Source organism: Salarias fasciatus, chromosome 6 (genome assembly GCF_902148845.1).
Source record: "Salarias fasciatus chromosome 6, fSalaFa1.1, whole genome shotgun sequence".
Lineage (NCBI taxonomy): Eukaryota > Metazoa > Chordata > Actinopteri > Blenniiformes > Blenniidae > Salarias > Salarias fasciatus.
The window spans coordinates 4628034-4641389 of record NC_043750.1 but is presented as its reverse complement, the minus strand read 5'-3'; the positions used below and the strand labels follow the sequence as shown (position 1 = coordinate 4641389).

At 46.6% G+C, this 13356-nt stretch overlaps 2 protein-coding genes across 2 annotated transcripts in view; one reads left to right on the top strand and one right to left on the bottom strand.

The window, feature by feature from the left end:
- Nucleotides 1-314: 314 nt before the first annotated feature.
- Nucleotides 315-13356, bottom strand: part of ncf4 (neutrophil cytosolic factor 4) — a 30383-nt gene continuing 17341 nt past the window's right edge. Inside the window, exons 7-10 of the mRNA XM_030094406.1 lie at nt 9111-9209; nt 4722-4873; nt 3299-3364; nt 315-1570 (exon numbers count right to left, since the gene is read on the bottom strand). Of these exons, the coding sequence (XP_029950266.1) occupies nt 1363-1570; nt 3299-3364; nt 4722-4873; nt 9111-9209 (525 nt within the window). The 3' untranslated portion in view covers nt 315-1362. The remainder of the gene's footprint in view (nt 1571-3298; nt 3365-4721; nt 4874-9110; nt 9210-13356) is intronic.
- Nucleotides 9275-13356, top strand: part of LOC115390510 (parvalbumin-7-like) — a 35150-nt gene continuing 31068 nt past the window's right edge. Inside the window, exon 1 of the mRNA XM_030094404.1 lies at nt 9275-9366. Coding sequence (XP_029950264.1) covers nt 9360-9366 — 7 coding nt within the window. The 5' untranslated portion in view covers nt 9275-9359. The remainder of the gene's footprint in view (nt 9367-13356) is intronic.

Below are 13356 nucleotides of genomic sequence, written 5' to 3'. Positions count from 1 at the left end.
GATATGTGAATTTCCCGAGGCGAGTGTGAATGAAATGCAGACACATGGAGGAAATGTGAATGAGGCGGGAGGAGCCAGAGAAACTACGAGGATTTAATCCAACGTCCGGGAGGAGCTTCAGAGCATCGAAGGGGTTATTATCAACTCTGCAGCGTTCAGGGCGACGCAGACTGCTGCAGAATAAAGTCTGCTTCATAAACAATAACCAGAGGTCGCCTTTTCCCAGGGTTAAATAGTAGAAACAAGAAAAATGCATGGATCTGAAAATTAAAAATGAACTCACTGTTCATCTAACGAATTTTAATTGAAATGATAAAAGAAGCATCAGTGAGAATTACAACAGCTGGACACCAAATCTTCAGACAAACAGGAGTGTTGTTTATGAACCGCAAAGGAAGAATTCATCAGCAATATCAGGGGTGTCAAACATAAGACCTGCGGGCCCAAACAGGCTCACAACAGGCTCCAGTCCGGCCCACTAAAATGAGAAAACTAGCGTCAGCCTCAAAGCCACGAGAGTCAGTGTTTTAAAAAAATGCATAATAAAACGGCTTTTTTTTATTATTATTATTTCACTGTATTTTGCACCAGAACATATCATTAAAGCTGACTTCATGTTGAGATTGTATCATTTTTTGTTGTAACTGTTTGTTTTTTTGTGACAATATAATTTTCATCAAATGTCACTGTTAATAATAAAAACCTGTTGGATTGTCAATATTTTGCTTTAAAACTTGTGTGATTTGCCTGAAAGTTTAGTTTTGAAGCATATAAATGACCTTTAAAGCAGTATTGTGTGCAGTGGCAGCGTTTGGAGTCCAGACCGAACACACTCTGTCACGTAAAGCCACTGCGGACGTAAACACTTCACTTCTCTCTGCAGCCTTTCACCACAGGGACCTTGAATATGAGCAAGAATCCAGAACTGCAGAAAGGACTCGGTTCACTCTGACGACAGCTGGATCTTACACAACTGGACCGGCCTGAGTTCAGGGAGGGATGTGAAATGCAGCATTGAACGGATTCTCAAGGTCGCCGGTAACAAAAAGCAGATGACAACAAATTCCTGCTCTTTCATTATAAAAGCTTTTTTATTCGACCAAAATGTGTGTTTTGGAGGAATCTAACAAAAAATGATACTAAGAACAAGTTTGTTCTTTAAAGGTCACTGACTTAAAATTCTTACACACACGTCGCCCTGTCTGTATTTATCATCTTCACTGAACATAATCCAGAGAGGACGAAGAATCCAGGAGAGCAAAACGCAGAAATGTTGATTTACAGGCTGAATGCTGAACTGAAATGCTGAACTGCTACAACGAATTAAAAAAAAAAACAAAAAACACCTGGAACAATCCTCACTCAGGCTTCCACATTGTAAACAGAAAGGTCAGAGGTCAGGGTGACGTGCAGTTGCCATGGAAACTGATTGACGGGCCGGTCGTCCTTGCCGGGCCGGCCGCGGCTCTCCCGGATCATCAGCTGCACGTCGTCGTCGTCCAGGATGCGGATGAGGTCGCGCTCGTGGTCGCGGTAGTTCAGGGCGATGTCGTCCACCTTGAAGACGTCCCTGGAGGGGACGGACCGAGACGGGGACGGGCGGGGGTTAAAGGTGGAAGATTAAAACCACCGCCGCATCCTGCCTTGTTGATAAGTTACAGATTCTCCCTCCCTCCCTCCCTCTCTCTCTCGTTCTCGTTATCATTGCTGAGCTATATTAAAACTCACGGCCGGGGTGTCATCCATCCAACTCCAGGGCACAATAGTCCTCAACACACACACATTCACACACACACTCCAAAAAACAATAATGAGCAGATAAGCGGCGGAAATGAGGTGATATGAATGGGGTGGGCTAATCATCGCTGCGCTCACCTATCTAAATTAGCAGATAATGAGAGACAGAGGGAATGAAAGAGAGAAAGATGGAGTAACGAGCGCACGCTTCCGGAGACGGCGGCGCTTTGGGGACTGAACGGATTGAAGGAGGGAGGTTTGTTTGAGGGGGGATCTGGAAGTCTAACAGAAACTAATCTGGCCTGTGTTGATGCAAACACACAGTCAAACATCCTCACTTCACACACAGGAGCAGCCGGTAAACTCAAATGTCTGCTTTTGGATTGTGGGAGGAAGATAAAGTATGCAGAGGAGAACATGCAAGATTCCAAACAGTCTGGATCTGAACAGGAGAATTGTCACGCCCCGTGCCCCTGCGGCCACGTGGGGGCGCTTGGGTCCTGTTTGGTGTTTGTCTGCCCTCATGTTCTCCTGCCTCGCTACTGCCCTAATGTGTGGCACCTGTGTCCTCCCCCTATTTAAGTCCGGCTCTCCTGGTGTGTCGTGTCGGCTCCTCGTGGGTCTGTCTGCGTGCTTCCGTGTCCCTGCCTGCATGTCTGCTCAGCTCAGCCTTCCCGTGTCCCTGCGTTCCCGTTCCTGTTACCCACAATAAAGAACTGTTTGAACTCCGCCTGGCTGCCTGCGCGTGGGTCCTTCCACCTCAGACCGTGACAAGAATATCTTCAGTCACTTTTATTACGCCTTTAATCTGGTTGTTCTTGAGGTAAGTGGGCTTTTAGAAACATATCTTTGACACTAGATTCTTCTGTCTTCATCAGAAAAAGAAAGAAGAAACCAGAAAATACCAATAAAAAGAGACAATGTGTCGTGAAAAAAAATAGAGTTTACTGTTTAGAAGCAGAGTCTGAATCAGCTGAAAGGTTTTGGATTCATTACTGTTTGTTTCTGTTGATAAATGATTGTCTTAGATGTTAAAGTAGAGTTTGACGGTACAAGGATGCTGGAATCCCGAGCAGCTTCATGAGTTTCCATGTTTAACAACACTGCAGTTTCTGCACTAAATGCTGTTTTTAGAGATATTTTTGCCCAATATTAATTTCTCCATGGAGACATGAAGCATTGTGCTTCTGAAAGCCGTCCAGAAACTCCAACACACACCGCTCAGGTGAAATCTGACTAATCCACGTAGGACTGAGGAACGACGCCTACTGCAGGTCGCCGGGTCTCCAGAACCCAGAACCCGTTCTCTCTCCGGAGCCCGAGACACAGATGCTCCTTTAACTGCCAACCTTTCCTTTTCATGTACCATTAACACACTTTCTGGAAGGTTCACTAATCCTCTCGCCGGTGTGAGGCCGTTTCCTTCTCCACAGCTCAACAACACAAATATTAATTGCTGCTAAACATGCAAAACAAACATGACAGGAAAACCTCTCTTTAAAATCAACAAAAACAACCTCAAGAAGTGAAAAAATGGGAGTTTTTTTTGGTGAATTATTACCTCATGCGGGCCAGAAGGTCCTTGTAGGTGGGCTGGATGCTGAGGTCTTCCTGCACACACACATCTCTGTTCAAAACAGAAACACACACAACTCCAGGTTAGGGCGGATGACCTGGATTTGACTTTCACTCTCAACAAAGTGATGCTTTTTCTTAACATGCACGGTGTGAACCTGCCTGGTTTGCTGTTATTATTCCACAAATAACACTGCTAAGAGAACATACAGTAGATCAGGGCAATCAGGCCAGAAAATACTGAGTCATAATAACATTCAAATTTAAAGGTGTTCTTTGTTGTTTTCACAACACCAAACTATTCCTATGAAAAATTACTACAATCTCAACATAAAGCTAAAATTAAAGACACATTCTGGAGCAAAATACAGACAAAAATGTTTTTTTTTTTTTGAATAAGTGTTCTTTGAAGTTTTTACATTTTGTTTGATTGCGGCCGGTTTTGGGCCACGGGTTTTATGTTTGAATCCACATATTAAAGCAAAGTTTTCTCTATTGATTGAAAGTAAATTCATGTTTCTGGCTAATTCAGACCACACATTTTTAAAATCTACATAAAGCAGGTCACGTATGAAGACAGAGACACTCAAACATGAACTCAGAAGTAACATTTTCATCTAGTACTCTGCTCTTTCTCAGTTTTCTGAATGATCTGGATGTAAATGACGGCTTCGGCGAGTCTCTCTGAATGAGCTGCACCAGTCACACCTGTTCCACTGGCGCTTCGATGATTTAGATTTTTGATTTGTTCGGAGTGTTAATTGCATAATCTTTATTAAACAATCAGCTTTCCCCCACTCTTTATGGCTTTTTAATCACAGCGCCGCCTCAAACGTTAGCAGCTTCCCTCGACAGGTTCACAGCAGACAGACAAGGAAACACGACCGCCGTTCCAGGATCCAGTCTTCAGAGTTTACCTTCATCAGGACTCGTTTCAGTCTCCAGATGCAAAAATGCAGCCTGGCTCCTTCCTCGTCTATAAGTATGATCTCAAACCAAACACTGATTCGTCAGTGCAGCCTCACTTAATGTTATGTCCATTTCTTTTCTTTTTTTTTAAAGATCAATTTAGAGCTTCAACTGAACATCCGCCATAAATCCGCTTCGCCGTGAGGAGTTTTGATGTGAAATACTCATCAGCAGATTTCAAGCATTTTCCCATCATTCATTTGTTCTGCTTCTTGTGTGTAAAGGCTGTGAGTCCTGTTATTTCCAATAAACTCTTATTAAGTACAAGAGGGGCCAGAGGAAATGTGTAATCCCAGCACTGTGCCTCATCCTGATCATCTCTCAGTTATTGAAGAGTTGCAGATCAGCTGGAAGCCCTCCGAACCCCTCGCAGCAGGATGCTGAGACGTGGCTTCCTGTTTCTGAGCCACGTCTCGTTGGGTCGGAGGCGCCGGACAGACCTGGTGTCGACTCCGGAGGGGGTGAGCAGGAAGCAGCGCAGGCAGCTGTACGGACGGCCTCCGCCTTCGCCCTCGGAGTCGCTCTCCGGGAGGGGCTTGATGATCTTCACAAAGGATTCTGGGAAGATGCCCGTCTGATTGTTGACCGTCCCCTGAAAAGAAGGACGGAGACGCAGAAGAGGAAGACGGACGATGAGACGACGGGTCGGTGATTCACTGGAAGCTGCATCCAGAGAGACGTTCTCGGGCTCATTATCCCGCTCATCATCTGCTGCCGACGGCAGAAGCAATCCAGCCTGTTTTACAACACCTCTGGTGTGAGCGCGCTCGGCTGCAGAAAGCATCCAGCAGCTTCTCACATTCACACAACAGCCAGGCGTCCTCTCAGAGCAAAGAGGCTTTTATTTCATCCAAACGCTCCACAGTGATGAAAACGTACAGAGAGGCTCTATAGAAAAACCCCACAGCTGAGGGAAACAGCCCTCATGTAATAGGATTTGTTTAAATACTGCTTTATTAAATTTAAGTTCGTGGGTTGAAAACTAAATTTACAGTTTCTCATATTGTTACAGCTCCCAGGCTGGAGGAAAGTTAAATAGAGAGGTTATTATACAATAAGAAGGGGGGAAAACATAAAATACTTAAAGCAATGAGGGAGATTTAAAGGTGAATTAAAGCTCTCAGGTTCCCTGCAAAGATGCAATGAGTTCGACTCTTTTAAATTTACAGTAGATGGTAGAGCTGATATTAAAATGATTTGTTGTGCCTCACATTAAGCAGCACATTAGCTGTAACTCCACCATGCATCTGCTCGACCACAGTCAGGGAAACGCAACAGCTGGACAGAAGCTGCTGAAGATCAAACTGACAGAACGGAGGAGAAAAGCTGCTTTAATCGACTTCAGACGTGACATGTTGGTGCCAGACGAGCCTGTCTACTTGGATTTTAACACACAACCTTTTCTAAGGCTCAATAATATCCAGAGAACTGCGCCTAAAGGCCTTCTGGATGCCAGAGGTCAGAGGTCAGAGTCATGAGTTTTCGGAGGCAGTGGCGCACAGGCTGTGATTTTTTTTGGATTGTAATGGTATTTAATAAATACTTGTATCAGTACTCGGTGTCATTGGGCACGAGGATGAGTTCACCGTCCGTCAAAGTCAACAGACGGCCATAAAATGAAGTACCTTTGTGATCTGGGGGGGACGGGATAATAATATCATGGACAGTCGACAAATCTGCAGCATGACAAATGAATCTGGAGATCCATCCTGGAACGAGCTCAGTGAAGAGGCCGGTGAGTCATTTCGTATGCTTTCTCAACCAATCTTTTCAGGAAGCCCTCGAGTGTTTTCAGACATACTCTTTGTCTTTAAGTGTTTCTAATGTCAAGTACTCAGGTGAAATCTCTGCGAGAGTCTCAGAGTCATTTAACCAGGCGTGACAGAGCTCCTCCAGATGCACGGAGAGCGTCACTCCCAGTCTTTAGAGCCTGAGTGCTTCGCCTCCAGCCAGTAAGCTGAGTCTGTTTCCTCTGAGCGCAGAGTGGAAGAACAAGCGGAGCATAAGCGCTAATTTCTCAGCTCAGCCTCTCGTCTTACTGCCGGCCGCTGAGCAGCATCACCGCGAAGTCGGCTTCTCGCTGGCAGCCCCGCCGCGGCTGCAGCTCCCAGTCTCCGCAGGACACAAACCGCTACTTTGTTCCTTCGCTTGAATCGTTTACCTTGATGCGCCCGCACGCCAGTTGGATTCGTCACGTTTTCCACCCACAGCCGCTCTGTCCGCCGACTGAATTAAAGGCACTCACTCAACTTTTCACAACTTTTTTTAAGTGTTGCGTTAACCTCTCCCCACCTCCCCCCCTAAAAAAAAAACAAACCCAAGCACTCACTACCACGGGCACAACGCTGCCAGGAGACAGAAAAAACACAGCGAGCTCTGCTGTTGCATAAGGTTTCGCGGATCAGATCCCTGGATCTGTGCTGAAAGCCAAGCGCAGGTGAAGAGCATCCTCCTCCTCCTCCATGTTGGTTCTCACTCCGTCCCTCTCCCACCACAGCAGCTTCCACCTCCTTCCTCTCGTTCTCTCCCACTAACTCGCTCCCTGCCTCTCTCTCTCTCGCTCTCGCAGCTCAGCGCTTCACACGATTCCACCCGACACGTTTCCTGACCTTTCTTCAAAAATGAAATAAAAGCAAATGGAAGAACGGGCGCCGCCTGCACCTCGGTGGAGTTTCGCCGGCGAGCAGCCGATGGAGAGTCCGTTTCTGGACGGCACTCGTGGAACGTGACAGGCTGTAATCAGGTCACCGGCTTCATTAAGTAATTGTTCCTTAAACAGAAAGTAGAGCAGGACGCTTCCAGTGACACCAGAGGCATCCCGCGGTCGCCGTCGTGGACGATTCCTGTTTTAATCTGCCTGTTTTTAGATTTATAGTATTCTATAATTAAGCGCACTGCTCCAGCATGTGACAGGAGGCTCCGCACCAGTGTGGCATTTAATCAGGTCAAGGTTAAAGGTCACGGTTAGGATAAGACAGAGGTTAAAGTGATAATAGAAAAAAGAGTTAACTCAAGGGTTCTCAAACTGGGAGGTGGGAAGTGGAAACACGCCCGTGTAGCAGAGTTGGCTTTTCCAGACTATATATAAAGCTTCACCAGAAATACCAGCACCATGATGAGAGCGCTGGGTTTTATTTCCAATGGAAAAATGCTGCTCAGAATCAACACGTGCATGAGCAGAGGAACAATTTATTGCAGCTGGAGTGTGCATGTGCAGCAGCAGCATTTCAGCATAGCTGCGTTTACGCGACGTTTGAGTTCCTGTATTTGGGCAGAAGGTTGCAGGTAAGAGTCGACATAACATGGAGACCAGCTTTAATTTTAAAGTAGATTAAACACATTTAATTCAGTATGAAGCAACAGTTAGGTTATGGTTAGAATAAGTGTTTTTAAATGAGACCACTAAGACATTCATGGTGGTTTTACCATGATTGGTAGTTGAATAAGTCACTGTTGTGGGTGAATTTAGAGTTCAGTCTGGAGGAAAAGACTGAAGGTCCTTCGCAGATATGAACATCAAGTTTCCACTGCAGTCTGTAAAGTGAACAGGAACAGTATGTGGACACTCAAAATTATTTAACATGAACCGGAGTGTTCACTGGTGTTTCAGGTCATTTTTATTCACTTCTCATCCCCATCATGTTTCAGGAGGAAACAATGGAACTAAACACAAGTGGCTTTTGATCAAAACGGCTCACTGTGACCAGTGGTAAAAATAAACCACAGGACAAAAGATTCTGCTGACCAGAGGTTTCAGGTCCAGGAGGAGGAGGAAGCTGGGACGGGGAACACATCTGGCCGCTCCCTGTGAGAGTGTCTCCACCTCAAAGAGGCCGGAGCACCGGGGACCGGCGGAATTAGAACCGAGGCCCGGTCCCGCACCGTTCTGGGATCCAGTGGGTCAGTGATCCCTGACTGTCAGTCCACGAGCGAGAAAATGAACCCCGGCTTGATCCCAATGAGGAGCAAACTCCATGAAAGATGCAGCATCACAGTTAGTCAGTTCACTAATGCTTTTTGTGAGAGTTCGGGCTTCAGCTGCTCGTATCGACCACTTCTAGGCGCTGAACAGGTGAATCTGATGTTACACGACATGAGCACCGTAAACGTGTCACGACATTTCCCCACCAATCTCCCAAATGGAGACGAATCCATCTGCCGCTGCCCTCCTGCAAGAATTCAGTCACGAAAGCATCACGGAGGTGGTGAAGTGAGGCGGTAAAAGCAGGAGTTGGGCCGGCGCTCGGCGGGCCGACGGGCAGAAGTCTGGAGTCGAGCTGGGAGAAGAGCGCCGACGCTTTCAACGGCCCGAGAGACCGGATGGGAGGAATACCTGGGGATGGAGATGTAGTGTAGAAGCAGATGGGTGGACGTGCACGCGGCTATGTGTGGGCGCCTACACACACACACACACACACACCAGTGTGTTCATACATTAGCTGGCACATATGCTCCCTCCATACAGAGTCACACTACTACAGCTACTTCTCTCTCCATTCAGCTTTTCTCTCCTCAGCTTGATTTCTGTCAAACTATTCTTCATTTCACTCCTTCTTGAAGATGATATTTCTCTTCCTTCTTATCCATCATCCTTCCATAAAGCTCTCCCCTCCCTTCCTCCACCATCATGCCTGCTTTGAGTTGCTTCTTTCTTTAACTCTCTTCTCTTGCACTCCTCTCACTCTGTCTCTATTATCCATCTTCTGGCTCCCACTCTCCTGCCTCTCGCCTCCTCTGCCTCACTTCTCTTCCTCCCTCTCTCTCTCTCTCTCCCTCTCTCTCTCTCCCTCTCTCTCTCTCTCTCTCTCTCTCTCTCTCTCTGTTCTTACCTCCAGCCAGTCTGCGTTGACTCGTCGCAGCAGGAAGATCACCTCTCCCCTCTTCAGGTTCAGCTCTGCCTTGCCGTTCCCGCGAAAGTCAAACATCGCCTGAGACCCACACACACACACACACACATACACACACAGAGACACGCACACACGCACAAAAGAAAGAGCACACGCACACACACGAGTTAGTGAGTGAAGAGAGGAACGAGAGAAGAGCGGCACGGACGGAATCGACAGCAAACAGGAACGATGACGGGTAGGAAGGACTTTTCACACTTTCTGATTATCCATATTTGAGTCTGTGATTTGAAGAAAAGGACATTTTCAAGCAAAAAGACTGAAGTCTGTTGTGGGAGCAGAGTTTCATGTGCAGGTGTGGATAAGACAGAATGACAGAGTGGAGAAAGTGATGCTGGGAAAGGTTGTAAAAGCTGCACTTCTTCATACCGGTGGATGCATGGAGGAGCGTTACAGTACTGTATATCAGGAGAAGTGGTTTCTAATCCAGGTCCTGGGACCAGAGGATCACACTGGGCCCGTCGCTTTACCTGATCTGAGACTGTCAAAAGTGTCATGCTTCTGGTGATTCCTTCGTCTTGAAGTTTCCTGTTTTTGCACTATGGGGAGTGTGTGTGTGTGTGTGTATCTGCCGGGTTTTGGCTTCACTGCATTGTTTGAAGTTTACTGAAGTTTACTGTCACATTCGGGAGCCGCTGTGAGTTTGACCACGTTGATGCAGTCATGCACGTGACCGTCCTGTGTGTGAGTTCAATATGTGGACGCTGTGTGGGCTCGGCTGGTGTTGGTGCGTCTGTGAGGGTGCGAGTAGGCATGACGATGCTGGAGAAGTCAAAAGTCGCGCAGCCTGAGGAGGCAGTGCTGCACTGCAAAGGTGTGTGTGTGTGTGTGTGTGTGTGTGTGTGTCTGTGTGTGTGTTTGGAGGAGAAATTGGATCATCTATAATAATGGTTAGCATCAGTGCATTGAGAGTTGTGCCTCAGAGGAGTCGTTAGCGGTGTCTTAACCAGCCGCTGTCGTTTTGGAAAGAGTCTCACAACAACCTGCAAACTCCAGCTGCAGGAATGTTTCCTGAGCCGTGGAGAGAGGAGCGCACGGAGCGTTGTGCACGCAGCATCGTGCACGCAGCACTGTGCACACAGCGCTGTGCACGGCACCGTGCACGGCACCGTGCACACTCCTGCTGGAATTCAACACAAGCAGCCCAAGAGGCGGCGAAACTCCGAGAGAGCTGGAGAATCAGAGAGGAACAGCAGGACCAAAAAAAGAACCAGGAGCGGTTAAACCAGTGGGAGGGAGGTGAAGAGAGGAGGAGGAGGAGGAGGAGGAGGTAAAAGAAAGAGAAGAGGAGGAGGAGGAGGAGGAGGAGATAAGAAAAGTTGAAGTGAAGCTGATACTTGACTGCTGCCTTTGTGTCGACGGTTTCACACTGACTGAATGTGAAAAGTCCTTGAGTGCAGAAGCATCACCTCTGTGACGACAAACCGGACAAACCTGGACTTTCACAGACTAAAGCGGCGCTCATCAATGTCTCTGACGATACTGGAGACACAGCTTGACATGCTTAACAACATAATATCTGCCATTTCAATTAGAAGTGGTGAAGACATTAGTGCTGACCAGAAAATTAATTCTTCTCCGTTTCTGGCTTCAGGATGAAGATAGAAGTGTTCTCCACTTCAGACGTCAGTTGAACGCTATAAAACTCTCAGAATAAGAAGCTAAAGAAGAGATCGACTGAGGCCGAAGCTTTCAGACTGATTCTCTAAATGCCGGCGCAATCTGACATATTTCAGACCACTTTGCTATTTGGACAAACACAAAATGATCAGAAGTTTGAACAAATGTGAAGGTCACATCAGAAAACCCGATCAGAGAACCCTTCCGGTTCTCTGCATGGGATTAAAACTTGTACTTGGTTAAAGTTCATAAAAAACCTCGCTCTGACAATGTTTGATGTGGAAAAACTAACGGTGTTTTGACTTTGTGTCATTTTCTGCAACATAACCTCCACAACGAGTGGAAAAGTCTTTTTGGGGCTTCTGCAGCTCTTTGTGTTGCTTTCAGACTTCAGTCGTTCTTCAAGCCAAATGCACCACAGCTTGTTCGCATGTGGTGAAATGGTCACGCTTATTTTTTTTTTTTTAAATCAGGGTCAGATTGCCCCATAATGCTTTGCACTGTGAAGTCATGGTCACATGACCCCACCTCCAGTTTCACCCAGAGGTTACGGTCTGGACTCAACAAATTCATCTCCAACATCTGTTAACTTTCCACCGACTTGGTAGAAAAAAGTCATTTTTATCAACTTTTCGTCCTTTGATCCGATCGACTTGAGCACGTCTGAGAGCAGCGCTGCTTCCTGCTCTGACCAGTTATGCATCACATGGTGGTCTGTAGCAGAGATGCACACAAAGCTCTGACTGGCGTGGCGTTAATACCAGCTCCAGACCATAAACAGGGTCATCCCGACTCCTGCTAACAGATGTGACCAATCATATACGAGAGTTTACATCTTTAGTGCTTAACCGGATGACAAGCTGCTCTCAGTGCTACACTGTGTCTGAGTAGCAAGATGTGCGCAACAAATGCATGCATGTATAACTTCACTTTAAATCCAAAGAATGCGTTTAAAACACTGTGCTTTTGTCCTAAAATCTGGTTTGAGCTGTTCACTAACGCACTGGACCACACTGATGTTTATTTTAAACAGCATGGGGGCTGGATGGATCACAAGACTAACATCTAATATAACTCATGGTTTCCATGGATACTCTGAGGTCCAAAAGGGGGCTCTATGGCAAATATTTTTTGGAAGAGGTTTTCCATTGAAATCAGAATAAATAGAAAAGTGAGCAGCTGCATGTCAAGCATCCAACGATCCCTCTTCTGCATCGCTTCCTCCTCCTGGAGCTAAATTCCAGGAAGGTTCAGCAGTTCATCGCTGACAATCAGCCTCATGCAGGAGGACCAGAGAGAAAACCAAATCAAACTAGCGACCCTGTTTACGTGACAATGTTTTCAAGTGAAACTGAAAACCCTGGTTGGGTCTTGGGTGTCTGTTTCCATGGCGACGATGCTCGGAGTCACTGAAAACTCAACTTTCTGAAAACGCTCCTCGTCTGTCGCCGTGTAAACGGGGGAAAACGCAACTTTCGGATAACGCCGGGGCCCCGTCTCCGTGGAGACGTGGAAACACTGCCACTGCGTGTGTGCGCCACAGTAATGCGTCGCCGTCTGCACGTGAACAAGCAGCTGGATAACAACAACCATGTCTGCCTCCAGAGCGTCACGACTCCCAGTCCAGATCCTCCTGCTCATCCAAGTTTTCCAGGAAGAAAAGAAACAACGAAAAGAAACAAGAAACATAAAGAGCTGAACAGAGATGAGGAGATAGATAAATGCTCACATCATGTTTGGTGTTTGTGTTGGAGACAGTCACTTATCACCTCTCGCACAGTTTCACTTTAGAAATTGCAGCCAGCGGCGGGTCGGCGCTCTAATGAATCTGCGTCTGGAATAAAGCTTCAAAAATAGCAGATCTGAAGACTCTCACACTCAGAGTGTGTGTCCTCAGGGTCGGGGTAATCTCAGCAGATTGTTAATCCAGCTCCCTCTCTCCCTGCGTTCATTAATCTACCATCCCTCCATTTCTTCTCTCTCTCTGTTTATAAGATTTATTTAGTACAGTTCATTACATTCCTCTCTAATAACCCTCCATGTATAAAACTTTAAACTGTTAAAAGGCTTTTGCTGCCCCCATACGTGCCTTTTTAGCTGTACTGCATCAATATTTTCTCAGTGGATGTTTTATTGGCTGAAGAAGGTGAAACACACCAGGAGTCTGACTCCACTGCTCTGAAAACACTTGTTGTGTTGTGAATATTTATGTAGAGCAGAGGGGAACAGATTACTATCACATAAGTAGAACGAAAAAAAAAAAAAAACTGACAAGACAACACAATACTTCGAATACGTCAGCATGCAGAGCAGGAATGCGACATGCAATATGTATGAGGCATGTTTCACATCTCCAATGACAACATGTTGAGCATGAAAACTGCTCTGCTGTCGGTTTCGGCCATGTTTCGGCGTCATCCAGCATATGCAGCATGAATTCACTGAGTGCTTCTTCTTCTTCGGGGTGTTCAAGGACAGCTGCGAGCGTTACTCATCGGCTGTTTAGAAAAGCTCACGGCCCCGAGCACAATGACTGCGGCTCGGCACA